We start from the raw sequence: 25,431 nt of genomic DNA on the forward strand, positions 1-25,431 counted from the left end.
CCCCCCTCTGCCTCCGTTCGCTCCGTTCCCTCCGTCCACTTTCCCTCCTAAATCCGCCTTTCCTTATTTCTTCGCTGTCCTTCCGATTATGATGTGCTTTTGTCTTCACTCATCCTCTTCGACGTTCCCGTCCGTTGCGGGAGTGAACGGGGATACCTGATTTTCCTGATTCTCTCTTCTAAGCTCTTTTTTCTTTCTTCTTTGCTCTCGCAAGAAAAAAAAAATCCCGCCTTTCCCTTCGACCCGCTTCGCTTGTTCCGCTTCTTCGCGTTAAGGAAAAGAAACTCGACCGAGAGGTTGTTCGCCAGCTCTCGTACACCAGGCTGGACCTCTCTTTTGCTACTTCCACTGTTCGAAGTATTTTGCGTCACTTCCAGCACTGACAGGTCGTCCCAAGTCAGTGTCATTGGTCGTTGTCTCTCTGCCCAGTCGCATCGAACCTCTTCCTTCTTTGACACGAGTGTCGCGTGAAGCCCAGGAACGACCTACTACAGTCGCCCACGCTCTCTCTCCACTATATAGACTTCTTGTGTGGAGTGGTCTTAAAGTGCCTCATCTTTCTTTCCATTCTATAGTTACAGTTGGTCCATCATGACGGAACAACCTCGCTCAATGGAGTCCCGCGTGGGACGCAAAAACCAACGTGAGTAATCTACCCTGGAGGCACGTTGACCCTTTTACAATTTACTTCTTGATACTCTTTCTTCTACCCTATGAATATCTCTCCCCGCGATTTTGCCACCTATGGTTTTGCGCAACCCTGCTAATGGTGTCTGTGCTTCTAGGGTACGGTCCGAAAGGCGAACGGCTAGTGGCCGGTGTCGTGCCGTTGTCTGCGGACAAGACTTTGGTCTTGATGATCCAGTCCGCAGGGCGCGGCGGCTGGGTCCTTCCCAAAGGCGGCTGGGAGACGGACGAGAACAGCCCTCAACAAGCCGCCTGCAGAGAGGCCTGGGAAGAGGCCGGAGTAATATGCACGGTGCATAAGGACTTGGGGCAAATACCCGACATGCGCCCTTCGACTTTATTGTCAACCACAGCACCCAAGGCGTCCTACCAGTTCTTCGAGGTGACCGTGGATCGCGAAGAGGAGCAGTGGCCCGAGATGCACAAGCGAAAACGGCAATGGGTTACTTATAAGCAGGCTGCTGATGCTCTGGCCAGCAGACCCGAGCTTTTGGAAGCGCTCAATCGCAGCTCCATGCGGCGGTAGCGATGGCTTTTCGTTTTCCGCAAAGAAGCTTCAAGCTTCCATGACGACCTGAAATGATCTAGCCAAGGAAAAGCTGTTTTTTTTTTTACTTGCATTGACTGGCTTGAACTCCCTACCCCCGGTTGGCTGTAATGCTTTTGGGTCTTTATAATCTCTTCTTTTCTTTCCCTTTTTTTTTCCCCTCTGGACTCGATCGGATGACAGCTGGGGGCTTCTGCGCATGACTTGCGAACATGATCTTCTGAGATGCGCGAATATGGCCTATCCAGTCCATTCGATCCGTCCTTGCTATTTTTTCACACCCTTATAGAATTCACGAGCAAGCGGCAGTATAGATTGTTAGAGGAGTACGGCCGTGTTGCTGACGGATGGGGCAAAAAGTTACTGTCATCGAGACATGGTCTGGGATGGGATCCTTTGCTTGGAGTTGGCTTTCTCTTTTGGATACCAATATCATCTTGCTCGTGGTTGAGACCTGTGCGCTCAGGGCACTTCACATCTATAAAGTCCGCCCAGCATGGGCTCACATACAATAATAGCTGTTTGATTTTTCATCTGAGTGTGTATCTATAGAAGCCTTCGGAAATAACTAATGATGCAAGGTGGTGTTGCATGGAGGTCACTACAACCTCGGAATTGACTCAGATGCATTGAAAACTGTCTTGACAGTTGTTTAATAAAGCGAGACTCAGCGAAGCAACCTCATACATGAATACTAGACATATAATTAGTGTAATGAGTCAAGTATCTCATAGCTGGATAAACAGCGTGCCTTCACGTGTCATCCTATCATCAGGCTCAGCTGCAGGGGGAGATTACCCGATCGGGTCAAGCGCATCTCAGCTTCCGCCTTTCAGTTCTCCAAGTCTCTCTCGAACTGATTGCCTCATCGCGGCCATCTCCAGTTCAACTTCCTCCCCACTGAACCATAACTCTTCCGGTGTGTGTGGCCATCACTCTGGGCCTCATCGCCAGCAGACATACAATCATCATCATGGACTACGAAATGGACATCGAGCCCACCGGGCCCCAAGTGACCGTCCGCGAGGTGAGCAACCTGCAGTCGCCATCCATCAACACCATTCTCACCGCACATCACAAAGCAACACCACCACAATCTGCTCCCCCCCAAGAAGCTCACCTACCACCATCCCCCACAATGACTGACCATCATACCACAGGCCGAGCCCTACCGCGTGGACTTCAAGCTCAGCTCCGTCGACCTAGCCTTCGCCAACTCGATCCGCCGCACCATGCTCGCCGAGATCCCGACCATGGCGATCGACCTGGTGGAAGTCGAGAAGAACACCTCGGTGCTGCCGGACGAGTTTCTGGCCCACCGCCTGGGGCTGATCCCGCTCAACTCCAAGAACTGCGACCAGGACGTCGAGTACACGCGCGACTGCGAATGCGATGACCGCTGCTCCCGCTGCAGCGTGACGCTGACCCTGCACGCGCGCTGCACGAGCGACGAGATCATGCGCGTTTACGCGCGGGACCTGGCCGTCAGCGGCGAGCGGGCCAACGAGTGGGTGGGCAACCCGGTGATCACGGACCCCGAGGGCAAAGGGCCCCTGATCTGTAAACTGCGGCGGGGCCAGGAGCTGAAGATGACCTGCATCGCGAAGAAGGGGATCGCCAAGGAGCATGCCAAGTGGGCGCCGACGGCCGCGGTGGGCTTCGAGTACGACCCGCACAACAACCTGCGCCATGTGGATTACTGGTATGAGGAGGATGCGGCGAAGGAGTGGTATGTTTCCCTTCCCTTGTCTGGAGGATTATTCTTGAAGGAGGACGATAGGAAAGAAGATCTCTGAAAAGAAGATCTCGGCTAATTATTCTACTTTGCCGTTTTGTCGGACAGGCCTATTTCGCAGAACTCGGCATGGGAACACGCCAACCCTCCCGATCAGCCTTTTGACTACGACGCGCAGCCGAACAACTTTTACATCGACGTCGAGAGTATCGGCATGATTGACCCGGATATGATCATTCAGCAGAGTATCATTGTGCTGCAGCGCAAGTTGGCCTCGGTCATCTCGTCGCTGTCTGGCTCGGGTGATGGCGGTGCGGATCGTGGCGGCATGATGGGTGGTGAGGACGATGATATGATGCGCAGCCCGGATGCCTACGAGCCGCCGGAGGGTATTGATGGCGGGTTCACGGCCTATGCCAGTGGCGGTGCCAGTGCGTGGGGAGCCAGTGCTGCCACGCCGTACGGTGTCACGCCTTATGGCGGTGGCTATGGGTTTTAGGTGGAATGGAGATGATGTGAGATGTGAGGGCTGGATTGCTCTGCTGTCCGTTGAGCCGACTTTCCCTGGGAATAGCTGCGTCTACCCGGCAGGGTTGTCTTTGGTCACCGAGACTTCGACAGCCTGTTAGCCCAACCAATTCATCGTCATCCCTACCTCCTCTCCGAAGGCGAATCAAACCAACCACCAACATCATATTCTCGCCAACCTTTTCTGATACTATTTCCAGCATGCGGACGGAGTTTATCACGGGTATTTCTGCTCACCTCGGGGAATTGAAATTTTCTTTTGTCTTCTTCTTATTTTCTCTTTCATATTCCATGGTAACAAAAGAAGTTCTTCCATGGTCAGGGCGTGCAACGGGGGTGTTTTGTTGCTTTGGTTTCTTCTCATGTCTTGTCTCTGATTTTTCTTAAACACATATTTACATAAGAACACCACACCACATCACATACAAATCCAAATGAACAGATATCCAACCAATTACTGGGTTCGCTATGAGCCGTAGCGTTTGTATCTGCCTTGTGCGGGGCTCAGGTTAGTGTAATGATCTGCAAGAGCATAGTAGATGACTATAGACGGAAAGCATTGATAAGAAGATGATATTAACACCATTCTGTGTGAATTAGGTGAACGATAAAAAACAAGAGATGGAAATACCAAAAAGTGTCGCAACCCCAATGCAAATAGTATATACAATGCGTACTGTACGCCATGATGCCCATTCCCGTAGAAAACAATACCAACTGTGTTCAACGCCAGAACCATCCCGAACACCATTCATGACGAGCAAGCAATATATCCAAGCACCTCTTTCTCTCTTCACAACCAAAAAATGAATCCCAAAAGGTCCCAAAAAAAATCACATCAACTCGACCGGGGGCCGCGCCGTCTTCGGCGGCATGCGCTTGACGGACATGCCCTCCTCCTCGACGGGACTAGAGCACATCTCGACATCCTCATCCCCGTCGACATCAACATCATCCACCAACAACCCTCCCATCTCGCTCATATCCTCGACCATCACAGCCGGCAAACCGGGACTACCCCCGTGATCTTCCGGGTGGTAGATCAGGGTACTGCTGCGGCTGCGGCGATTGGTGGTCGTGGCGGGCCAGCTCCCCGTGCGCGGCAGCTTCTCCGAGACCGCCGAGACCGGAGTTTCCGGCGCCGTCGTTGTTGTTGCTGCTGTTGTTGCTTCCCCGACGGCCGACAGCTCCGTGTTGAGTTTGGCCAGCGCGTGGGCCAGGTCGCTGGCGTGGACTTCCTTGTTGGGGGGGTCTTCCTGGCGCAGGACCCAGCCGTGGGGCGGGGAGGGCGGGGGGCTGATGAAGAAGAGCTTGTCGACCTGCGGGGCGGCGAGGAGTTTGGGGCGGGCGTCGTGGCCCGTTTGCAGCGGGGTGGGCTCGCCGAAGTAGACCTTCGGGTGGACGGTTCTGGCCGAGTGGGTGGCTGTGTGGGCTTTCAGGGGGTTTGTCTGCTCGGTGGATGAGAGGAGTTTGCGGATGGAGAGGGCGTCGCTGTCGGTGTGGAAGGAGCAGAGCAGGCGGCGCAGCGAGGGCAGTGGGGAGAAGGAGTTGAGCGGGGCGAGGTTGTTCAGAGTGGTGCGGAGGGCGGTTAGGGAGGGGGGATCGAAGAGGTGGAGGTCGTTTAGATCAGTGATGATCAGTGTGTTGGTTGGGGTTGTTGGTTGGCTGAGGGCCGGGAGGTTGCTGAGGTCGAGGGAGAGGGTTGGTCGGGTTGTTTTGGTGGTTGTTGTTGTGGAGGTTGAAAGGGATGGGGAGGAGGTTAGGGACTGTGGGGGCGTTGTGTAGTTCATTTTGTTTGAATGTTTTTTTTTCTGGGTGTGGTTGTGGTTGTGGTTGTGGTTGAATGGGTTTGATTGAGGAGGAGAGCAGTGGTTGATATAGAGAGAGCTGAGGTTGTGGTTGATTGCCACTCGGGGAGATAAGAGAAGCGCTTAGTGGAAGTAGCAAGAGACGAGTACAGCAACTCGTAAGCAACCTTGTTCCCTCGTTCACCTCTGATTGGAGACTGCTTCAGAGAATTCTCGGTTGGTTGTGCCAGTCAGGATGGAGAGTCTGCATGCGTGCTGAACGCTTCTTTTATAGGATCAATTCAATCAATTGTTGCAATCGCTGGGGTTGTCCTCGTCCGCCTCCGTCGCTTTGCCGGGCGAGCGAGGCGCAGCAACACGCAAAGAACGGAGAACGGAGAGTGGAGATGCCCGCAACTTGCACTGCCTGCTTGGATTGCGACTCTCCTATTCTACTCTAGTCTACACTACGTGTGTACAACTCCAGTAACCTAAGTCACTGTCCTTGTCTCTTCTCGGAGACGGCCCTTCTGGATCTGGATCTGTTCCTGGCGATCGGCTCTGCATGCATTTTCAATACTCGCCACGGTCTCGCCGAACCCGTGTGGCTGAAGAGGAGACTTGCACCGCTTTTGGTTGCCACCTTCGATTCCTTCCTTCAGTTATCCATCAATAATTGTGATGACGATGTTGCATATGTGTTCTCCTTGCTGCAGATCATCCGAGCGGTCGTCGATTGAGCCGCTGTTGTTGGATTGGTTATCGGATGGATGGATCATCCTAGAGGTGAAGCCTGGACTGGATCCTGCAGCCAACCCCGAAGATCGGGCAGAGAACATATCACTGGATACTGATAAACTACGATAAGTCGGAGCAGTTTAATTGACTGTCACATGCTGTCGATTTGAGCTCTGCTATCGAATCTATACCGGGTTCTGCTCTACAGATACTACAATTCAATCTGAATGGGGACAGCGTTCCACGGGATGGTCGCCTTCTCCACATACTCCAGAACCAGCCAGCAGCCTGCCATCCGCAGCGGCTGATGCTCCGCCCCCGGGGACCACTCCACAAGCAGTCGATATATCACTAAAGTGTCCAAGTCCTCCAGGCAGGCAAGATTTCGAGCTTGGCTCCGAGGTAAAGTAGAGTGACCCCCGCTCTTGGGATTGTTCATGCATGTATGCTGCCGCATTCCAAGCCTCACCAGTCAAGTCACGCCTAATGTCACCATCAACAGAGCCTCTATACTTTAGGCCGTATCGAACTATAGTCTAACCAACCTTATCTACACTTTGAGACACTTCAGAATCATGTCCAACAGGGGGGCTGATGTGTGTGCTCAGAGAACTATGCGTCTACCTACGTCGCCTGCACAAGGCTTATACCTTTGGGTGCCTCTACTGACTTACTTCCATAAACGACGTCAGTTGCTCGAGTGACCTCAATCATTTGTCCTAGTACATACGTACAGTTTTGTTCCGCCTACAGTAACCGTGTTGGACTGATATCCTACATACACCCTCATGGCTTAGCTCGGAGCTCTGACCATCTTGTATTGCATCTGGCGCTCAGCCACTCCGCTCTTCCGAATGACGCACTCTCTCGACAGCCAACCTAGAATCCATTCTAGTCGATTCCACATCGCTCAAATAAGTGTACACACAATACACGTGTTATTCCCCATCGATTATGGCCGGTCTGGTCAAACGACTCGGTTCTCAGTGGCATAAACACGCCATCCGAGTCCCCGCATGCAGCATTATAGGCTGGCAAGGAACTTGGATCGATTTTCGAGGGCCCTCTGAGAGGGTTCACAGTCTGGTGCATAGATCTCGAAAACATGAGGCAGACCCGGGTACACATGCAATTCCAAGCTGATATTGGCAGCTGCGATCTTCGCCGCGAAGGCGATAGCTTCGTCACGAAAGATGTCCAGCTCGCCTACGTCGATGTACGTTGGCGGCAAGCCTTCCAGGTTGGTGGCTCGGGCAGGCGCAGCGTATGGCGAGACATTGTCCGTCCCGATATCTTGTCCCAACAGGGCAGTCCAGCCAGTGAGATTGTCCTCGTAAGTCCATGTAGCGAAAGGCTCCAGCGCAGGATTTGGGACAGTATTCTTATCATCTAACATCGGGCAAAACAGAGCCTGCTTCGCGAGAGGCGGGGATAAGCCCCGATCCCGGGCCAGCATAGCAATGCCCGCAACAAGGCACCCCCCGGCGCTCTCCCCCATGAGAGCAATGCGGCTGTTGTCTACCCGGAATTGGGTTGCCTGCCGATGGAGCCACGCCAGTCCAGCATAGCAATCCTCAAGTGGTGTTGGGTGCGGACACTCGGGTGCCAGCCGGTAATCCACCGAGAAGATCGGCATGTTGCTCTTCTCGACTTGCAGGGCGAGCTCCTTGTCGAACAGATCAACCGTGCCCTGAATCATACCCCCTCCATGCACGTGGAAGATCGCTGGGCCACGTCCCGGAGACGAGTTGTTCTTCTTATAGTAGCGTTTGACGGAAATGAGCCATCCGTCATAGGACCGGACTTGGTGAACCGTCCGTTCTACTCCCCGGGCATAGGGCAATGTCGCGAAGACGGAATCATACAGGGCAGTGATACCTATCCGGCGAGCGTGGATATCATGCACTGCGTGCTTTGGACTGGCGGCCAATATCTGCAGGAGAGGGTCGGCAGTCTCGGCAAATGCGGGATTCAATTCTAAGGGCATGGTGAAGGAACGCTTGATATGGGGTCGACAATTGCAGTCACAGAGAAATGAAAGATAACCCTTTTGGCAGCTACCTGGGTGGGTTCGACCCGGAACTATATACCGGGAGACTGTACCAACGGGTCAGGAATAACTTGCTGCTGGTGAGGGGGGAGGGGGCAAAGAACAAGGAGCATCCAGCTCTTTTGAGGAATTGGATTTGCACGCCGCCCACTCGTCTCTGCGTCTATACTACGTATAGTTGGAGGGTTCTGGGCTAAATTGACTCAGGCAATCCTCGGTTAACTGGTAGCTTGCTTGACGCTAAACAAGGTAGTGAATGTCATATGCAACCGCCATCGTGGCCACGGTCAACCCTCGGCGGGCAATCAGTTGCAGCAGCGTGCCTCGACAATTTATGCTTCAAGCCAAAACCTTATGTCACTGGAGGTCTCCTTTTCCGTGTCACGACGATTGGACGGTTCGCAAAAGAATGACAATATAATTATGTCTTGATCCGGCCGAAGTGATGGTCTTTCCTAGTAATAAATAACGTTAACGTAGTGATGAGGACTCCGCATCCTCCTATAGATCGATCACTAACCGATGAGAGCCGATTGTCGGCCCGCATGTTGATCCGGATATCGCTGCTCAGGACAGTCAGGTGACGCCGGCACGGGCGAAACTTCTGCTTTTTCCATCACTATCGCCGATCTCGTTCATACTTCACCACTTCAAATTTGCTTGAGCTTCAGCTTCCATTCTTTCCATCCACCGCAGCATTCATTTGCCATATTCCCTTGCTCAACATGTTCCAAAGAACCTTCCTCAGACAGGCCCAGCGGTCCCTGCTTTCCGTCCGCTCGACACCAGCTACCTCAGCTGTCCGCCGCACGGCGCAACAGCCCCAGCTTCCTCAGTTCGCTCGTCCCCTGATCTCTCAGTCTGCCGCACGCCTCTATTCGACGGAGAACAAGGCCGAGAATGGCGAGCAAAACGGCGCCGCTGAGGAGGGTGAGGATGCTTGCCGCAAAGAGCTTGAGGAGAAAAAGAAGGAGATCATCGGCCTAAAGGTAATTGCCACCTACCCTGCTGGGCGGATATCACGAGTCATAATGGACATTTCCTTACGCGGAAGAGCTATGAAATGCCGAGATCACCTGGTCTAATATCTCACAGGACCAATACCTTCGTTCCAAGGCCGACTTCATCAACCTCCAGGAGCGCACCAAGCGCGACATGGACAACTCTCGCAACTTCGCCATCCAGCGCTTCGCTCAGGACCTTCTCGAGAGTATCGATAATTTCGACCGTGCTATGCTGGCCGTTCCCAAGGAGAAGCTCGAGGCCGCCCCCACCGAGGCCAACAAGGACCTGTTGGACCTTGTTTCGGGCTTGAAGATGACTCAGAACGTCTTGATGGGCACCTTGAAGAAGCACGGCCTCGAGCAGTTCGACCCCAGCGCTCCCGCTGAGGATGGTTCGGCCCAGAAGTTCGACCCCAACGTCCACGAGGCCGTGTTCATGACCAAGGTCGAGGGCAAAGAGGACGGCGAGATCATGTTTGTTCAGAGCAAGGGTTTCCGTCTGAACGGCCGTGTCCTTAGAGTATGTGACCTCCAGCAACAAATTGTCTTAACCAGGGATGCTAATGTGTTTTCGTTTTCTCCAGGCTGCTAAGGTCGGTGTTGTCAAGAACAACTAAACATCTCCATGACCCCTTCGAATACCATCGCAATTTTCAATCACTCCTCCCTCATTCAACCTGTATAATACACCACATCTCTTCCCGCCGCGATAGGGGGTTCACCTAAATTCTAATGCGATGGTTCATCCAACCGAGCATGCCGCCGGAAAACCATGATCCGGCGATTGTCGCTTTTTTTCCCTGTCTACGAACGCATGTGTATGATACACCGTTTACTTCGCGACTGGTGTCGCCTGAGCTTTCTCCCGGTGCGCTTGTCAATGATCTGATTTCTTTTGGATTGGCGTTCTTTTCTCGACTCTCTCCTCCCTATTATGTATATTACACGCAATGGTCGGTGTCTTTGTTTCTTCTTTTCTCTTGAAAAGTGATATTATCACGCTGGGACTGGCATTGAAACGGGTGCGGGTTATGCCTGCAGGGCATCGGATCATGTTATGACTTTTTTGCATCGCCCTCTTGCCGTCATGGCAATGCAGGGTACTTATGAAGTCTAATAGACAGTCTTTTGGCCGAATGGACCAAAGACGTTATGACAGGCATGTTGATTCCTCGGAAATGCGTAGATGGTATTATATTTTAGAAGACATGGCAAGGCCGCAGACACGACAGCTTCGTATTTTACTCTGAAACCACTTTTCATACCATGGCTTGCGATGATTTTGATTGAGCTGTGATGATCAGTCAATTGAGTTTCACTGATCCCTGATCATCAACTTGCAGTCTTGCACAACGTAGAATGACCGGATGATTTTGGGGGAATCCGCTCGGGCCGTGGTTCTCCCGCCCCGGCATGTTTTGTACACTACGATCTAAACCGCCGTGAGAGAATCACCTAGCCAGCGACAACGACGCACTGGCTCAGTCTTCAGTGCAGCTCCATTGCACCTACTCTAGAGATGCGCTTACTAGCCACTGGCCGGGCTCTGCGCGCCAGCAGCAGCAGGTGGGCCATCAATTATTCTTCTGGGAGGCACCTACGGATCCCGCTCTCGCACCTCCCGGCGCCGTCAACCATCCCGCGCCGCGAATGGAGCTTCACGGCCGTTCGCCGAACGAACGAGAAACCTACCGATGTCACTAAAGGCGCCATCGCCGGTGGCTCTGCAGCACAAGCCCTGGCAACTGAGGCGCAATCGTACGAGCGCGACGAATGGACCAACGTCACCGATACCATCCTCTCGCACGTCGGCCGCCGGCTATACCTGGACGAGAACCACCCGCTGGCCATCACGCGCCAGCTGATCGAGAGCCAGTTCCCGGGGCCCACGTACGGGAACTACACCGAGGAGAACCCCGTGGTGACGACGGCCGAGAACTTCGACGTGCTCGGCTTCCCCGCGGACCACCCGGGCCGCAGCCGCACCGACACCTACTACCTCAGCGAGAAGCTGGTGCTGCGCACGCACACGAGCGCCCACCAGCAGGCGTACTTCCAGCAGATCAGCCGCAACGAGCGCACCCGCCCGGAGGAGGTGGGCTACACCGTGGTGGCGGACGTGTACCGGCGGGACGCCATCGACCGCAGCCATTACCCGGTCTTCCACCAGATGGAGGGGGCGATGCTGTGGAAGCGGCCCGCGCAGGAGCCGCTGCAGCATGCCCGCGCGACGGCGGCGGCGATCCGCGCGGACGTCGAGCGCATCCCGGCCCACGACGTCGTCGTCGAGGACCCGAACCCCACCGTGCACCCGCAGCGCAACCCGCTGCAGGCCGAGTTCCACAGCGTCGAGGAGGTCGAGGAGGTCGCCGCGCACCTCAAGCGGTCGCTGGAGCGCATGGTCATCACGATCTTCACGGAGGCGAGCAAGGCCGCGGCCGCCGCCGGGGAGGAGACCGAGCCCCTCAAGGTCCGCTGGGTCGAGGCGTACTTCCCCTTCACGAGCCCCTCCTGGGAGCTGGAGGTGTTCTGGCAGGGCGACTGGCTGGAGGTGCTGGGCTGCGGTGTCATCAAGCAGGAGCTGTTGAATAACTCGGACGTGCCGAACCGCATGGGGTGGGCGTTCGGCATCGGCCTGGAGCGCATCGCCATGCTCCTGTTCAACATCCCCGACATCCGACTGTTCTGGTCGCGGGACAAGCGCTTCTTGTCGCAGTTCCGGGCCGGGCAGATCACCCGCTTCAAGCCCTTCTCCAAGTACCCCGCTTGCTACAAGGATGTCGCCTTCTGGTTGCCCCCGGGGGCGGCCAGTGGCGGGAGTGCGGCGGGCGGCGCCGTGCCCGTGCATGAGAATGATATCATGGAGCTGGTTCGTGGGGTTGCGGGCGATCTGGTGGAGGATGTGCGTCTGGTCGACGAGTTCACGCACCCCAAGACCAAGCGCAAGAGCATGTGCTACCGGATCAACTACCGGAGTCTGGAGCGCACGCTCACCAACGCGGAGGCCAATGATCTCCACGATAAGTTGCGCCAAGAGCTCGTTGGCCAGCTGGGGGTGGAGCTGCGGTAGTCGTTGTTCGATATACCAGGATAGGGGGTGTCTGTAATGTGTATAGGTATAGATAGATTGGGTGCCTGATGACGGCAAGGCAAACGGATGCGTGTCTGTATGATAGGGTGTATGTAAGATCTTGGCTTGTACAACAACAAAAGATATGACCTCTTTCCTCTTGAATAGAATTCAAGTTCCCGGCTAGGGGTCCCATGATAGCATTCAAACTACATTTCGTTTGGTGTTGTACTGCTGCTTAGTGGTTGGATTTAACTGCCTGCAGGGGCGGTATGCATTGTGACGTAGCAGATCGATTGCAGCACAGTACAGCGCAGCACAGCCGGGTAGAGACATGGAAGGGGATGGCTGCATTCGTGAGGGCATTGGTTGCTTGGTTTACCTTTGTGTTTCCTACAACACTAGCAGTCTGGGCAATCTGGTTAATCTCGTCTTTCTCGGCGATATCTTGTCATTTCATCCCATCAGCTCAGCTCCTCTTGTGCTCCATAGGTAGGATGTATTGTTGTATTGTTGTATTGGCGAGAGAACACCGAGGGCCGGCCTTACCGCCTGGCCCGCTGGTCCGACGTCTAAACCGAGACTGTGATTGGTGCACCACGGCCGAGATCGGTTAGTGCAGCCGAACAACCCTGGAATTCGGAGAGTTGATCTGAAGCCCGAATCTCTTCTTCTCGTATTGTCGCTGTACCGGATTACTCCCTGTATTATTAAGAAGAAGAAGAAGAAGAAGAAGCAGCAGCAGCAGCAGAAACTCTCTCTTCAGTCTCTCCTTCGTCCTTCCTTTTACGACTGGATCTCTCCTCTCTCCTCTCCTCTCCCAAAATCTCCCCTCTCTTTTTCGTTTCTCCATATCGCCCTCGCGGAATGTCCACGATGGTCAGCAGTGCGAAGCTGGAGGCTTCCCAACAGCCTCCTACTCCTCAAGCGGCTGCCGCTCCGGTCCCTGCAAAGAAGATCCATTATCCTTTTTGGTTTGGTGGTTCGGCCTCTTGCTTTGCGGCCGCCGTCACACACCCTCTGGACCTTGGTAAGTTTGGGCGCTCTCTGGTGGCGGATTTATTGATTGATGATGCTGGGTGACTGACTTTTTTTTTTCTTGGTGGTGACCTACAGTTAAGGTAAATTTTGCGCTCCCGTTAATATTTCAGCGTCACTGGCAACAATGTCTTTTTTTCCCCCGGTTCATGTGTTTCGTTTCGTCTAGTGTTTTCGGGCGATGTTATCGCGAACACTAATTGAGGATTTCCGGTGTACTAACGAAAATTGGAAACTTTTGTTAGGTTCGATTGCAAACACGCGGGCCTGGAGCGCCTACCTCCATGGTGGGAACGTTTGGACATGTGATTAAAACCGATGGTGTTCGGGGCTTGTATAGCGGGGTACGTTTTTCTTTTCTCTAGCTACGGCTTTTGGATCTGAGAGAAGGGTTGTCTGGGACAAATTGGCTAATTTCCGGGTGGTTTTGGGGGGCGTTATAGTTGTCGGCCGCGCTTCTGCGCCAGGTGACCTACTCGACGACTCGGTTCGGCATCTACGAGGAACTCAAGAACTATTTCACGACGCCCGGGTCGACGCCCAGTTTCTTCACGCTGATCGGCATCGCGTGCGCCTCGGGCTTCATCGGCGGCTGGACGGGCAACCCGGCCGACGTCTTGAATGTGCGCATGCAGTCGGACGCGGCGCTGCCCCCGGCGCAGCGCCGCAACTACCGCCACGCCTTCCACGGGCTGGTCGAGATGACGCGCACCGAGGGCGCGGCCAGCCTGTTCCGCGGCGTGTGGCCGAACTCGACGCGCGCGGTGCTGATGACCGCCTCGCAGCTGGCCTCGTACGACACCTTCAAGAAGCTGTGCATCGAGCGCATCGGCATGTCGGACAACCTGGGCACGCACTTCGCGGCCTCGTTCATGGCCGGCTTCGTCGCCACCACCGTCTGCAGCCCCGTCGACGTGATCAAGACCCGCGTCATGACCGCCAGCCACGGCCACAGCCAGAGCATCCCCAGCCTGCTGCGCGAGATCACCCGCAAGGAGGGCTATGCCTGGGCCTTCCGCGGCTGGGTGCCCAGCTTCATCCGCCTGGGCCCGCACACGATTGCCACCTTCATCTTCCTGGAGGAGCACAAGAAGCTCTACCGGTGGGTGAAGGGGATCCCGGAGGAGAAGCGGTAATTCCGCTTCCTCTGCTTTTTTTCTCGTTTCATCCTCTCTTTCCCAGTCATATCTGGGACTGTCTATACACCGCTTTGATATCCACGATACAATCTCTGCTAGGATATCTGTCTAGCATATCATTGTCCTTCATCTTGTTCATGTTGGGGTTTTGGCGAAGCATTGTGATTTTTTTGGGTGGCTAAAAGTTTTCATTTTGTACAACGTGTTCATTTCTCCTGCGGGCATATATCGCTTGTACATAATATCGTTTTCTCTCTCTTTTGTGCTGGACTTGTGCTTGCAGATGGCCGAGTATCCTCGGTGGCTGTGAGTGCCTCCCCCTACACGTGTCGCTCTATTCCTTCTAGTCCCGGATCAGATGGAGGTGAGGCCAGAAGCATTTGGGTGGGACGTAGTTTCTTGTATAATGCTTGGTGGGGATCGTGTGAGTGAGAGCGTGGCATTCGTCATTTGAGATAGACTAGACATGAGATCTACAATAGACACATAGAGGCTTTTAGATTGCAAGTTGTGGTTTGGAGTTTCTCGGTACTGTTGAACACAAACGTATGCAGTAAAGGAGATAGCTTCGTATTCAGCCTCGACTGTCCCTGAAATAATGTGGAGAGGCATTGCAGCTTCCTAGCCAAGAAGGCTCGGATACTCCAGCAGGCACTTGGGGTCGATTCCTATTGCAATAAGGCATTTCATATTTGAGGAAGGAATATTCTAGTAAGCAGACCTCAAAGAGCATGTGACTCCAAGCAATTCATAGGGGTAATTAGATAAGATGTACAGTATAAACCTATTATCTCGAGAGGCTGGAGGGGGGGGGGAGACCGGATCGTATGATGTCCGCCGGATCTGATGTCGGCCACAGGCACTGGTAACGGAGTACCGTGAGCGATATCGTCATCCTAATCATCCTTTCTGGGATACAATTCCAATCGACTGATATGAGAGGCACATGGACTGATAGATTCGATAGACAGGGATCATATACTGCTAAACGCATTCTCGGTTTTTTGGGTGTGCATACTACGCGACCTTTCCATGTCCATACAGCTAGCTCCCTCTAGATCAATTTCAGACCCGAAGATGCGAGGAACGTGAAACAAGTCCGGGTCCAATCAACGAAAACGTAAGAAAAGAAAAAGAAAAGACATTTCCCGCTTGATTGGTTCGATTCGGGGGGTTTTGGCCCCGAATCAGGGTAGTAGAGTACATTTGTTTGACCAAAAAAGAAAACAAAAGCACACGGAAACTTTAACACATGGATTTGTTCAACTTTCTAGCTTTCTACTCCAGGCGAGCGGGGAAGTTTCCAGCCTCTGTTTTTGAGATGGGTTAGTATTTGGGATTTGCTGTTGAAGGTGAAAAGGTGGAGGGATGGGGGGATGAGAGTACGTACCGCGCTGGGTATCCCACCGGTCGGTCCAGGCCTTGGGGCAGAGGGAGCGGAAAGCGTGGTAGAACTGGTGATGATGGACAGATTAGTACTGGAGCTGTGATGGGGTTGCTGTGCTGGTAGTGTTGGTGGTGTTGGTGCTGGTGGGCAGTTGCGGGTTTGGTAGCCGAGGAGGAGGAGGAGGGGGGTCGATATACCTGACGGCATGGGCGGAAGTCCTCGCCCTTGGCGTTGACACACTTGTAGTAGTCGACGTAGTTCTGCCAGCAGTGCTTGGTCCTATTCAATTGCATTAGTATCAAGCTGGACGAAAGGTGAAGGAAAGAATTGGCTTATCACGTACTGGTTCTGCTGGGGGAAGCGAGCGTCATAGCCTGTATATCGTTACATCAAGACATTTGGTCAGTCAGCTTGCCCACCACGATGACGAGGAATCCGCCGGGATCGTTCATCGATAAGCGATCGGATCAACGAAGAACCTGGAGAGAAACGTACCGGCTGCGTAACAGTTAGCAATTGACCTCAATTGGGGATCAAAGGCATGGGTCGGATTATCCGGGTCTGGGAAAGCTCACCTGTCACGAACTTGAAGGGCTTGGTCTCCTGGGGCTCATCGGGATCGGCTTCAGGAATGGCACCCATTGTGGCGGTTCTAAGGACAGAGCCTGGAAAGGAATCTAAAAACTGGGAAAAAGGAAAAGGGTGGGTGGTGGAGAGGGGGGAGGGGGAGGAGGAGGAGGAGGGAAGCAAGAGAGAGGGCTTGGAGAAAGAAAGATGGGGGTGAGGTTTGCGCGCCGGTGGAGTGGAATGATCCCGTGAAGCACTGCAGTACAGCCGGGCCCCAAGTTCGGCCTTGACCGCCTACTGTAGCGAGCCACTCATGCGCCTACCTTTCCTAAACACCCCGATCCGTCATCTCGAGGTAGTTCGCTGCCTGAGTCATCAAGGCCGTGAATCGGAACTCGTGATCCCATTCCACAAGGCCCGAATGAGCTCAACTTCCGTCACCACATCCTCTCCTCTCCCTCCCCCATCCAACCCACCTCCAGCCAGGCCTCTCACCCTACAATCAATCGCCATGTATCCCACCACCATCATGCGCATGCAGGCCACCCGGCCTTTCGCTTTTCCTACTCCTGTGAGTTTCTTCTCTCTCTTCCTTTTCCCCCTCGTGGTTGTGAGCCGGGAAAAATTGGGCTTGGCAGTTGCATGATGGCTAACCAACGTTGCAGAAGGAAAACCAAAGCGGTATGAAGCTTTCCCCCAATGCGCCATTGCCGCCTGCCTAGAAGCGTGCAAGAGTGTATTTCTGGAAGTTGCAATTGGACTAACACAGAGCTCTAGCCCACACTATCTCCCAGCGTCTGCGCACCCTCAAGCGCATCCCTCCGGAGTTGATCCCTCTTGGTATGTACTTCTCGTGCGCTAGTATGGTCCAGTGGTATCTACAGATAGGCTAACCATCATGTCTCCCACTTTACAGGTCTTGTCTTGGGGTATGTGCATAGTAGTTCCTGGTTCAATTGGCTTGTTGCATCACACGGATCGAACATGATCTATCTCCTTCTTCTGACCCCTCCTCACCAACCCCCTTCACCCTCCCAGACCGTGCCATCGCTAACGCTTCTCCTCACAGTGTCGCTGTCGGTGCTGCCATCTACTCCAGCTCCAAGAAGCTCATGACCGACAAGACGCTCCGTCTGTACCGCAACAGCCCCGAGTCCCGTGAGCACTAGAGAATGTACCATCACACTTTGATTCCAAATTGCAATGGGCGATTCTTTGTTTTGTTTTGATGGCGATCTGTACTATCCACGGGAGATAGAGGGAGATTGCATGGTGTCGCGGCGGATGCCGACGGAAAAAAAGCTCGGCATATCTCAAGCTCAGGGTTGCAGCGCGTGTATATAGTACGGCTTTAAATCGAAGGGTTCTGATGCAGTGCTCGTGCAGTGTTACAGCTGGCTTTTTTTTGAAGTGTCCCTGCCAATGCACTCCGCGTGGCGTGTAGAAGATGTCCCGGGCATTTCATTCAGGCTTTGGGCCGGCAACGTCCATCTCTACCAATCCTTGCATGGGGTCTTCGGTCTCTGCGTTAGCGCCTGCTTGAGCCTGCTCTGTGGCCAATCTATCTTCCTCGCTGACTGCGTATTTGGCCAAGTAGCCCTCCTGTAGTGAAATGCGATTAGCTCGTAGGTTCGTGGAATGTGATGTCCCATTTGGTCGCATACCTGTTCCCAGATAGCGGTCTTGCTGCCCAGCCCCTCGTTGCTCTCCCTTTGCGGTTTCGCGGCGGCGACCTTGATCGTACGTCCGTACAGCTCGCTGCCATCCATGTTGTCGATAGCCTCTTTCGCATCCTCGGGCAGGTCGAACTCCACATATCCAAAGCCGCGGTGGGATTCGTTCGAGTTGGGCAGGTCGGGTTTAGGCAGGGTGATGTCCACGACCTCGCCAAAGGGGACAAATGCCTCCGCCAGCGTCTGCATCGTCACGGCCTGATCCAGACCCCCCACATAGATGGTACACTTCAAACGAGCCTTTTCACTCATGGTTGCGGCTTTGCGGGGCGGTTAGGATGGTAATTTTGAGTGTGAACAACCGTACTCGCTGAATAGACCACAAATTTGCTTGAAACGGGAGCTTTAGGGGGGCACGGGCCCAGCTTATAGGATTATATTCAAGCTTGGTTGTCAAGCTTCCTTGCCCGGTCGATCTTCAGAGTGGGCGCAGACTTTCGCGGAGAGGCAGACAGACAGAGAGAGAGAGGCTGATATCAATCACGTGCCATGCCGGGGCCAAAGTGGTTAAGCGGGTCGGTCGCAGCGGCGCCCCCGAGGAGGACACTTGGTTGATTGCCGTCACGCCTCGAATCGCCAGCCAGTCGACTTGGCAACTCTCACCTGCAACCTGCACCCCTCGGTTTCTCCTGTCTTGTGTCAGAGAGGGGAGGTTTTCTTCCATTTCAGTATTTCATTTCTCTACTCCTACCTACACGACTTTGGCTCCTCGGATTTCCATTACGCTCCCATTCCTCTTCCAGTTCTTCCCCCCCCGCATCCAATTCATTCATTTGCTGGCCAGAACAACAATCCCCCCCGCAATAGCCAGCTCCGTCGCCTTCTAATCTATACCTCCATCTTTCCCTGCCGCTCTTTTCCACCTTCACCATGGTTCGTCTGAGGGAAATCCCCCGGACGGCCACCTTTGCCTGGTCTCCCGGAGCTGCTTCGCCATTGATTGCTACGGGTACTCGCGCCGGCGCTGTCGATGTCGATTTCTCCAATCAAACGTGTCTGGAGCTCTGGGATCTCAACCTGAGCCGCCACGAGGCCGGCGGCGAGCTGCAGCCGGTAGCGAAGATCGACACTGACTCAGGGTGCGCTTTCTAGCTTTCCAATACTTTGGGATTGTACGCAAACACTAACTCTTTTGCTCGAATAGCTTCAACGACCTGGCTTGGACGGATTCCGAGGACAGCTCCCGGGGTGTGATCGCGGGTGCCTTGGAGAATGGATCTTTGGATCTGTGGGATGCCGATAAGCTGCTCAGTGGATCCAGGTTCGTGCTGTCGTCCCTACCATAGCGTTGTTGTTTGTCCAATTGGCTGACGCCCGGGCAGTGATGCCGTCATCTCGAGGACCAACAAACACTCAGGGGCTATCAAGGCTCTCCAGTTCAACCCCAAACACTCCAACTTGCTGGCCACCGGTGGTGCCAAGGGCGAGGTACAATGCCCCCTCATATATGTTTGAACAATGGATGTTGGAGCTCATGATTACCACTAGCTGTACATTTCCGATCTGAACGACATTGCGAACCCCTCTAGACTCGGAGGCACGGCCGCCCGCGCAGATGACATCGAGTGCTTGGATTGGAACAAGAAGGTTGCACACATCCTGGTCACGGGTAGCAGTGCCGGCTTCGTGACCGTGTGGGATGTCAAGACCAAGAAGGAGAGCTTGACGCTCAACAACATGGGCCGCAAAGCTGTCAGTGCTGTGGCCTGGGACCCGGAGAAGGTGAGACTCTTACCGTGACTGTCTGCGGGTGTGTTTTGCTGACCATCACCAGCCCACGAAACTTGTCACGGCCACACCGCTCGAGTCAGACCCCCTGATCTGTGTGTGGGATCTGCGTAACTCTCACGCCCCGGAGAGAACCCTTCGTGGCCACGAATCCGGCGTCTTGTCACTATCCTGGTGCGCCCAGGATCCCGATCTGCTCCTCTCCTCCGGCAAAGATAACCGCACCCTCTGCTGGAACCCCCAGACCGGTCACGCCTACGGCGAGTTCCCCGTTGTCACAAACTGGACTTTCCAGACGCGCTGGAACCCTCACAACCCCAACTTCTTCGCCACCGCTTCGTTCGACGGCAAGATTGCCATCCAGACCATCCAGAATACCAGCACCGAAACTGCCCAGGCCATTGCCGACCAGAACCAGGCCCTCGATGGCGAGGACTTCTTCGCCAAGGCCCAGACTCAGCCCCAGGTCTCCAGCTTCTCGCTGCCCAAGGCCCCCAAGTGGCTGGAACGGCCGTGTGGCGCAACCTTTGGATTCGGAGGCAGAGTCGTCTCTGTCAACTTAGTTGAGAAGGGTCAGCGTGCGTCGAAAATTAAGATTACCCCGTTCGAAGTTGATGAGGCGGTTGGAAAGTCGACCGAGACCTTTGAGAGCGCGCTCAAGGAGGGTGATTTGCGCAACATCTGCGAAACTCGGGCTGCCAACGCCACCAGTGAAGAGGAGAAGGCCGACTGGAAGGTCATTGAGGCCTTGATCTCGGCCGATCCTCGCAAGGGTCTGGTCGAGTATCTCGGATTCGCGGACCAGGCTGACGAGGCTGCCGATAGCTTGGCCAAGCTGGGTCTGAACAAGGAAGATGATGAGGAAGTCAACGGCGAGGAGCCCAAGGACTCCCGCGGGTCGGGAGCCAAGAAGCACCGTCGTCTGCAATCCGTCTTCGACACAAGCGCGGACGCGGATAACTTCCTGTCTGACCTGGCTGCCTCCAAGGGCGCCAAGACCAACAACCCCTTCCACATCTTCAACGGAGAGGAGACCGAAGCGGACACTGGCATCACCAGAGCGTTGCTCCTCGGTGACTTCGAGAAGGCTCTTGATGTCGCACTCAAGGAGGATCGTCTCTCGGATGCGTTCATGATTGCCATCTGCGGAGGCCAGAAGTGCATTGAGAAGGCCCAGGAGCACTACTTCTCTAAGCAAACCAACAGCCCGAACTACGTGCGTTTGCTCGCATCTATCGTGGGCAAGAACCTTTGGGATGTTGTCTACAACGCCGATTTGTCCAACTGGAAGGAGGTTATGGCAGCTCTTTGCACCTTTGCCGACGAGAAGGAGTTCGCGGATCTCTGCGATGCTTTGGGTGACCGCTTGGAGGAGGAGCTCCGTAACTCGGATGACAAGGCCCTTCGCAAGGATGCCTCGTTCTGTTTCTTGGCCGGTTCCAAGTTGGAGAAGGTTGTTGCTATCTGGATTGAGGAGTTGCGGGAGCGTGAGCAGAAGGCCATTGAAGCCTCTGCTGACGACTCTGCTTTCTCGATCCACGTCCGTGCTCTGCAGAGCCTGATTGAGAAGGTGACGATTTTCCGCCAGGTCACCAAGTTCGAGGACACCGAGCGTACCAAGGAGTCGGATTGGAAGCTCAGCACGCTGTACGACAAGTACATCGAGTATGCCGACGTTGTTGCTACCCATGGACGGCTGCAGGTCGCACAGAAGTACCTTGATCTTGTGCCTGAGAAGCACCCTGAGGCCGAGATTGCCAGAAACCGCATCCGCCTGGCAACGAGACAAGCCGCTCCTCAACGGACGCAGACTGCAACCAGCGCAGCTACCAGGCCCAATCTCAACAAGCCTCTTCCTCAGCCTGCCTTGGGTGGATACCAGCCCACAAGAACCTTCTCGCCTGTGGCGCCTGCTGCAGTTCCCAGCCCTTATGCTCCTGCTGCTCCCGCTGCTGCTCCCTCGAATCCGTACGCCCCCCCGACTGCTGCGGCCGCCAACCCATATGCTCCCCCGACCGCTGCTCCAGTCAACCCTTATGCTCCTCCGACTGCTGCGGCACCGGCCCAGCCTACGAATCCGTACGCTCCCCCCACCGCCGGCAGCGGCTACACTCCCGCCGGATATCAACCGCCACAAGCCCCTACCTATGGTGCTCAGCCTCTAGGCGGCACTGTGCCCCCGCCTCCACGCGCGACTAACCAGTCTCCGGCCAATACCATCACCACGTACACCACGGCCACCAACCTGCCCGCGTGGAATGACTTGCCCGAGGGGTTCGCTAAAGCACCTACGCCCCGTCGGTCGACTCCTGCCGCTGCTTCCGCGCCTGTCAGCGCTCCGTTCCCGAACCAGTCTCCTACCCTCGCGCAAGGCCCTCCTCCCCCAGTTGGAGCACCTGTCGGCCGGACTCCCTCCGTCCCCCCTCCGCCCAAGGCCGGCGCCCCTCCTCCTAGAGTGATGTCGCCGCCCTCGGCCGTTCCCACGCCTTCCTCGATGCCTCCTCCTGCGGCCAACCCCTATGCCTCCCTGCCTCAATCTCCCCCCTCGGCCATGGGCGTGCCCGCTTCAATCCCTCGGGGCCCTTCGCCGTACAACGCACCTCCTACGATGCCGCCCCCCACAAATCGGTACGCACCGAGCCCGGCTGCTCAAGCTGCCAGCCCCCAGCTCCAGACGCGGGCGCCCGTTCCTCCCCCTCCGCAGGCCGCTGCCTCCCCGTATGCCCCTCAGCCCGCCATGCAATCATTAGCGAACCAGTACGCTCCTAGCACACCTTCGCCCATTGCCCCACCAATGCAACAGCATGCGCCTCCCCCACCCCAGGCTGCGGGATCCCGACCCAGCACGGCCTCTTCGCAGAAGAAGCCTGCCCCGGCGGCGCCCAAGTACCGTAAGTAGATCTTTCTGTCAAGTTGGACGAAATACTAATGGGTCGCAGCCCCTGGTGATCGCACCCACATCCCTGCCGACGCTATGCCCGTGTACGAGATCTTGTCGGCGGACATGCAGCGAGTAAAGTCGCGGGCCCCGTCTTCGTTCAAGGCGCAGGTCGACGATGCGGAACGGCGACTGAATCTTCTGTTCGACCATCTCAACAACGAGGATCTACTGAAGCCTAACACGGTTGCGGACATGGCGCAGCTTGCTCACGCCATCCAGGCACGTGACTATGAGACGGCGCGCGCGATCCACGTGAACATCATGACCAACCGGACGGACGAGTGCGGTAACTGGATGGTAAGTCATGCTTGGTAACTATCATTTCGCGCTAGGCTAATCGAGACACTAGGTTGGAGTGAAGCGTTTGATCAGCATGAGCAAAGCCACGCCGTGACGGTTGAGTATGTGACGATCATGAGTTGTATGTACAAGGCAAGAGTTTCCTATAATTGTTTGACTGTACCGGACTTTTAAGCCCTAGACCCGGCCGACGCGGGGTTTGGCTGGCAACGGGGTCGCCCTTTTTCTTTATTATTCCGCTGTCAATGTTGATATTTTGCTTTGTCCGGCCTTGGTAGAAGTAAAAGAGGGTTAGACATGTTGTTTCTTTTTTACTTGACGTAGATCGTAGGTAATTACTTGCTGACATTGTATGTTGTATGGTGCCTATTGTATAACCACATCGGCATCAATCAAACTATCTATTTACAACATCTGCTCTCTCCTCCTTCAACAGGCCTCCCTCTCCCTTTGAAGATCCACTCAACCCCTGAAGCAAAAACCCAAACCTAATCCGAACCCGGCCGCCCAACCCTCCCCAAAACCGACGAGCCTCCCAGAGCCCGCCCCGCAGCGCCCGCCCTCCCCCCACCCGCCGGAAAGTTCCTGGCGCTCAGCAACGCCCCCTTGACGCCGCGGATCTCCGTCCGAAAGGTCGCGATGGCATCCTCCTCCCCCTTCCCCAACCCCAGCCCCGCATTCCCGTTGCCCGCGGTGGTGGTATTCCCGGACTCGATCCCGGGGGTACTGAACACCCCATACCCGGCCATGGGGTTGAACATGGCCCCGGCCCCGGGTTTGCTGTAGATGTAGGTATCCAGGTAATGGTGCAGGTCATTCAGCTTGGCGCGCAGGGCGGTGTCGAGCTCCGCGGCGGACTGGGCGGTGTCCGTGAGGGAGCGGAGGTGGGCCGTCAGGGTGTGCATTCTGGCCGTGTGGGAGCGGGCTTTTTCGAGGGGTGATGGTGCTGGGGTTTCTTCGTCTGTGGCTGTGGTGGTGGTTGTCGTCGTGGTGATGAGGGAGGGTTGGGTGGGTTCGAGGAGCGGGCTGGGGCTGGTTTGCACGGCGACGTCGCGGTGGAAGAGTTCCGTTGGGTCGGAGGTTATGGATTCTGCGTCTTGGTCGACGTCTTCGGTGGGGTTTGCTAGGGGGGTGGTGGTGGTGGTGTCGCGGGGCGGGATGGTCGAGACGACGGATTCGAGTTTCGTGTTCAGCGTGCGTAGGTTGGTGGTGGTGGTTTCGGCCAGGTCGTGGCGCGCGGCCGTCAGTTGCGCGATCATCGGTTTCACCAGGTATTCGCTGGCGGCGTAGAAGGTTGTTGCGAGGCCCGCGGCGCCGTAGAGGGTGTAGAGCGTGCTGCGTAGGGTGATGAGGGGCGGTTGCGTGGCGGGCGTGGTCAGAAATTCGGGGTAGGTGATTATTGGGGGGATGTCGCGGGGTGCTGGCGCTGGGGTGGAGGTGGCGGTGGAGGTGCTGGTGCTGGCGCTGGCGATGGGTGGTGGGGTGGGCGAGGTGGTTGTTGCTGTTGAGGAGGAGGTGTGTGGTGGAGGTGCGTTGCTGCTGCTGCTGCTGCTGCTGGGAGCTTCGTGGTTGTTGGCGACCTCGGGGTTACTGCTCGGCTCCTTCGTGCTGAACTCCTCATGGGACTGGCTTAGGAGAAGCTCAATCTCATCATTGCGCAGGCCCTTGGACTCTAGGAACGTTCTCTTGCGGTCGAGAGGGGCATCGCGAATGGAGTCATCCTGGAGGAACTTGGCGGCTTGATCGAGGAGCGCTGGGCGGTCTTCGGTTTCGTTATCATCTGCGCTTGAGTTGATGGTGGTGGCGGCGGCGGCGGTGCCAGTGCTGCTGTTCTCCGAACTGGCATTGGACTTTTGCCACTCTGGGATTGACGACTTTGGCTTGTCTGCCATGGTGATCACGCAAGCAAGCTGTAAGGTGAGAGTAGGGTAGAGTGAAGATGGGAGGAGGAAGAGGAGGAAGTGCGGAGTCCGGCAGGCGGAGATGGACAGTCACTCAGATAAACCTCGGCTGTATCGACCGAGTGTGATAAGACCAGGCCTACCCCGAGTTCGGCCTGGTTTTGTTGTTAAGCATGACTTGGATATTCTTACTTCTTGGGGTATTGGTATGATGATCTGAATGGAAAAGTGAGAAATTACTATCAGAATTTTCTATTATACATAGACGGATAGAAATCATGGATTCCTTTGCGTGGGACATTTCTGGGCTTAGCATGTGCATACCGAGATAATCTGGATATATCTTGGAGAGACCTGTTTCGGTTGACTAGTTTCTACGCCTGGATAGTCCCCTGTCTATGTCCACACGTATCAGGCACCTTAAGCTATCCAAGCCAGCTATTGAAGCATTGCGATGGTACTCATGCTCTTGCCCGTCCACACCGAACCACAATAGGCCATGGAAGTATAGGCATCAAGGTAGAAGTAGAAGTAGAAGTAGAGGGTAATGA

General features: G+C 55.1%; 13 protein-coding genes across 13 annotated transcripts; 8 read left to right on the plus strand and 5 right to left on the minus strand.

The window, feature by feature from the left end:
- The first annotated feature begins 415 nt into the window (after window positions 1–415).
- Window positions 416–1,336, plus strand: BO86DRAFT_184046 (NUDIX hydrolase). The gene is made up of 2 exons (XM_025666617.1): window positions 416–643; window positions 786–1,336. The coding sequence occupies exons 1-2, from the start codon at window positions 592–594 to the stop codon at window positions 1,211–1,213; spliced, it is 480 nt and encodes a 159-aa protein (XP_025524226.1). The 5' UTR covers window positions 416–591; the 3' UTR covers window positions 1,214–1,336.
- Window positions 1,337–1,915, plus strand: BO86DRAFT_184035 (uncharacterized protein). The gene has a single exon (XM_025666616.1). The coding sequence runs from the start codon at window positions 1,460–1,462 to the stop codon at window positions 1,784–1,786; it is 327 nt and encodes a 108-aa protein (XP_025524227.1). The 5' UTR covers window positions 1,337–1,459; the 3' UTR covers window positions 1,787–1,915.
- Window positions 1,916–2,107: 192 nt separating this feature from the next.
- Window positions 2,108–3,951, plus strand: BO86DRAFT_391881 (DNA-directed RNA polymerase II core subunit RPB3). The gene is made up of 3 exons (XM_025672685.1): window positions 2,108–2,261; window positions 2,395–2,963; window positions 3,078–3,951. Exons 1-3 carry the CDS (start codon window positions 2,208–2,210, stop codon window positions 3,466–3,468), a joined length of 1,014 nt encoding a protein of 337 aa, XP_025524228.1. The 5' UTR covers window positions 2,108–2,207; the 3' UTR covers window positions 3,469–3,951.
- A 117-nt stretch (window positions 3,952–4,068) lies between these two features.
- On the minus strand, window positions 4,069–5,406 carry cbpA (putative calcineurin binding protein; the record flags this gene model as incomplete). The annotated part of the gene is made up of 1 exon (XM_025672686.1): window positions 4,069–5,406. A coding segment is annotated over exon 1 (952 nt), but the record flags the coding sequence as incomplete, so codon positions are not given.
- A 1,310-nt stretch (window positions 5,407–6,716) lies between these two features.
- On the minus strand, window positions 6,717–8,169 carry BO86DRAFT_184121 (alpha/beta hydrolase). Its single transcript, XM_025666618.1, has one exon. The coding sequence runs from the start codon at window positions 8,007–8,009 to the stop codon at window positions 7,047–7,049; it is 963 nt and encodes a 320-aa protein (XP_025524230.1). The 5' UTR covers window positions 8,010–8,169; the 3' UTR covers window positions 6,717–7,046.
- A 628-nt stretch (window positions 8,170–8,797) lies between these two features.
- grpE (mitochondrial nucleotide exchange factor MGE1) lies at window positions 8,798–9,693 on the plus strand (the record flags this gene model as incomplete). The annotated part of the gene is made up of 3 exons (XM_025668325.1): window positions 8,798–9,061; window positions 9,168–9,596; window positions 9,661–9,693. 3 exons carry the CDS (start codon window positions 8,798–8,800, stop codon window positions 9,691–9,693), a joined length of 726 nt encoding a protein of 241 aa, XP_025524231.1.
- An 846-nt stretch (window positions 9,694–10,539) lies between these two features.
- Window positions 10,540–12,328, plus strand: BO86DRAFT_391885 (phenylalanine--tRNA ligase). The gene has a single exon (XM_025672687.1). The coding sequence runs from the start codon at window positions 10,596–10,598 to the stop codon at window positions 12,144–12,146; it is 1,551 nt and encodes a 516-aa protein (XP_025524232.1). The 5' UTR covers window positions 10,540–10,595; the 3' UTR covers window positions 12,147–12,328.
- A 574-nt stretch (window positions 12,329–12,902) lies between these two features.
- BO86DRAFT_391886 (putative mitochondrial dicarboxylate carrier) lies at window positions 12,903–14,790 on the plus strand. The gene is made up of 3 exons (XM_025672688.1): window positions 12,903–13,176; window positions 13,428–13,528; window positions 13,628–14,790. Exons 1-3 carry the CDS (start codon window positions 13,023–13,025, stop codon window positions 14,318–14,320), a joined length of 948 nt encoding a protein of 315 aa, XP_025524233.1. The 5' UTR covers window positions 12,903–13,022; the 3' UTR covers window positions 14,321–14,790.
- A 486-nt stretch (window positions 14,791–15,276) lies between these two features.
- Window positions 15,277–16,412, minus strand: BO86DRAFT_391889 (cytochrome c oxidase subunit VIb). Its single transcript, XM_025672689.1, has 5 exons — window positions 16,275–16,412; window positions 16,054–16,085; window positions 15,908–15,989; window positions 15,714–15,777; window positions 15,277–15,633 (listed from the first exon to the last, which is right to left on the minus strand). Exons 1-5 carry the CDS (start codon window positions 16,350–16,352, stop codon window positions 15,602–15,604), a joined length of 288 nt encoding a protein of 95 aa, XP_025524234.1. The 5' UTR covers window positions 16,353–16,412; the 3' UTR covers window positions 15,277–15,601.
- Window positions 16,413–16,788: 376 nt separating this feature from the next.
- Window positions 16,789–17,446, plus strand: BO86DRAFT_421676 (uncharacterized protein; the record flags this gene model as incomplete). The annotated part of the gene is made up of 4 exons (XM_025675293.1): window positions 16,789–16,848; window positions 16,943–16,958; window positions 17,055–17,130; window positions 17,347–17,446. The coding sequence occupies 4 exons, from the start codon at window positions 16,789–16,791 to the stop codon at window positions 17,444–17,446; spliced, it is 252 nt and encodes an 83-aa protein (XP_025524235.1).
- Window positions 17,447–17,738: 292 nt separating this feature from the next.
- BO86DRAFT_321116 (RNA-binding protein) lies at window positions 17,739–18,262 on the minus strand (the record flags this gene model as incomplete). The annotated part of the gene is made up of 2 exons (XM_025668329.1): window positions 17,739–17,879; window positions 17,942–18,262. The coding sequence occupies 2 exons, from the start codon at window positions 18,260–18,262 to the stop codon at window positions 17,739–17,741; spliced, it is 462 nt and encodes a 153-aa protein (XP_025524236.1).
- A 315-nt stretch (window positions 18,263–18,577) lies between these two features.
- On the plus strand, window positions 18,578–23,276 carry sec31 (putative protein transport protein (SEC31)). The gene is made up of 7 exons (XM_025669210.1): window positions 18,578–19,089; window positions 19,155–19,271; window positions 19,333–19,438; window positions 19,499–19,732; window positions 19,785–22,629; window positions 22,678–22,976; window positions 23,029–23,276. The coding sequence occupies exons 1-7, from the start codon at window positions 18,881–18,883 to the stop codon at window positions 23,071–23,073; spliced, it is 3,855 nt and encodes a 1,284-aa protein (XP_025524237.1). The 5' UTR covers window positions 18,578–18,880; the 3' UTR covers window positions 23,074–23,276.
- A 257-nt stretch (window positions 23,277–23,533) lies between these two features.
- BO86DRAFT_345519 (peroxisomal membrane protein PEX14) lies at window positions 23,534–24,918 on the minus strand (the record flags this gene model as incomplete). Its single annotated transcript, XM_025669211.1, has 1 exon — window positions 23,534–24,918. A coding segment is annotated over exon 1 (1,338 nt), but the record flags the coding sequence as incomplete, so codon positions are not given.
- Between the last annotated feature and the right edge of the window lie 513 nt (window positions 24,919–25,431).

Source organism: Aspergillus japonicus (assembly GCF_003184785.1).
Source record: "Aspergillus japonicus CBS 114.51 unplaced genomic scaffold BO86scaffold_59, whole genome shotgun sequence".
Lineage (NCBI taxonomy): Eukaryota > Fungi > Ascomycota > Eurotiomycetes > Eurotiales > Aspergillaceae > Aspergillus > Aspergillus japonicus.

Coding starts and splice junctions, on each gene's coding strand:
- BO86DRAFT_184046 (XM_025666617.1), top strand. CDS start 592: ATGACGGAACAACCTCGCTCAATGGAGTCCCGCGTGGGACGCAAAAAC. Junction 644..785: donor CGTGGGACGCAAAAACCAAC/GTGAGTAATCTA, acceptor CTGTGCTTCTAG/GGTACGGTCCGAAAGGCGAA.
- BO86DRAFT_391881 (XM_025672685.1), top strand. CDS start 2,208: ATGGACTACGAAATGGACATCGAGCCCACCGGGCCCCAAGTGACCGTC. Junction 2,262..2,394: donor CCCAAGTGACCGTCCGCGAG/GTGAGCAACCTG, acceptor ATCATACCACAG/GCCGAGCCCTACCGCGTGGA. Junction 2,964..3,077: donor GAGGATGCGGCGAAGGAGTG/GTATGTTTCCCT, acceptor TTTGTCGGACAG/GCCTATTTCGCAGAACTCGG.
- BO86DRAFT_391886 (XM_025672688.1), top strand. CDS start 13,023: ATGGTCAGCAGTGCGAAGCTGGAGGCTTCCCAACAGCCTCCTACTCCT. Junction 13,177..13,427: donor CACACACCCTCTGGACCTTG/GTAAGTTTGGGC, acceptor GAAACTTTTGTT/AGGTTCGATTGCAAACACGC. Junction 13,529..13,627: donor TTCGGGGCTTGTATAGCGGG/GTACGTTTTTCT, acceptor GGGGCGTTATAG/TTGTCGGCCGCGCTTCTGCG.
- sec31 (XM_025669210.1), top strand. CDS start 18,881: ATGGTTCGTCTGAGGGAAATCCCCCGGACGGCCACCTTTGCCTGGTCT. Junction 19,090..19,154: donor AAGATCGACACTGACTCAGG/GTGCGCTTTCTA, acceptor TTGCTCGAATAG/CTTCAACGACCTGGCTTGGA. Junction 19,439..19,498: donor CCGGTGGTGCCAAGGGCGAG/GTACAATGCCCC, acceptor GATTACCACTAG/CTGTACATTTCCGATCTGAA.
- BO86DRAFT_391885 (XM_025672687.1), top strand. CDS start 10,596: ATGCGCTTACTAGCCACTGGCCGGGCTCTGCGCGCCAGCAGCAGCAGG.
- BO86DRAFT_391889 (XM_025672689.1), bottom strand. CDS start 16,352: ATGGGTGCCATTCCTGAAGCCGATCCCGATGAGCCCCAGGAGACCAAG. Junction 16,086..16,274: donor TCGTGACAGGTGAGCTTTCC/CAGACCCGGATA, acceptor TAACGATATACA/GGCTATGACGCTCGCTTCCC. Junction 15,990..16,053: donor CGCTTCCCCCAGCAGAACCA/GTACGTGATAAG, acceptor GCAATTGAATAG/GACCAAGCACTGCTGGCAGA.
- BO86DRAFT_184121 (XM_025666618.1), bottom strand. CDS start 8,009: ATGCCCTTAGAATTGAATCCCGCATTTGCCGAGACTGCCGACCCTCTC.
- BO86DRAFT_184035 (XM_025666616.1), top strand. CDS start 1,460: ATGCGCGAATATGGCCTATCCAGTCCATTCGATCCGTCCTTGCTATTT.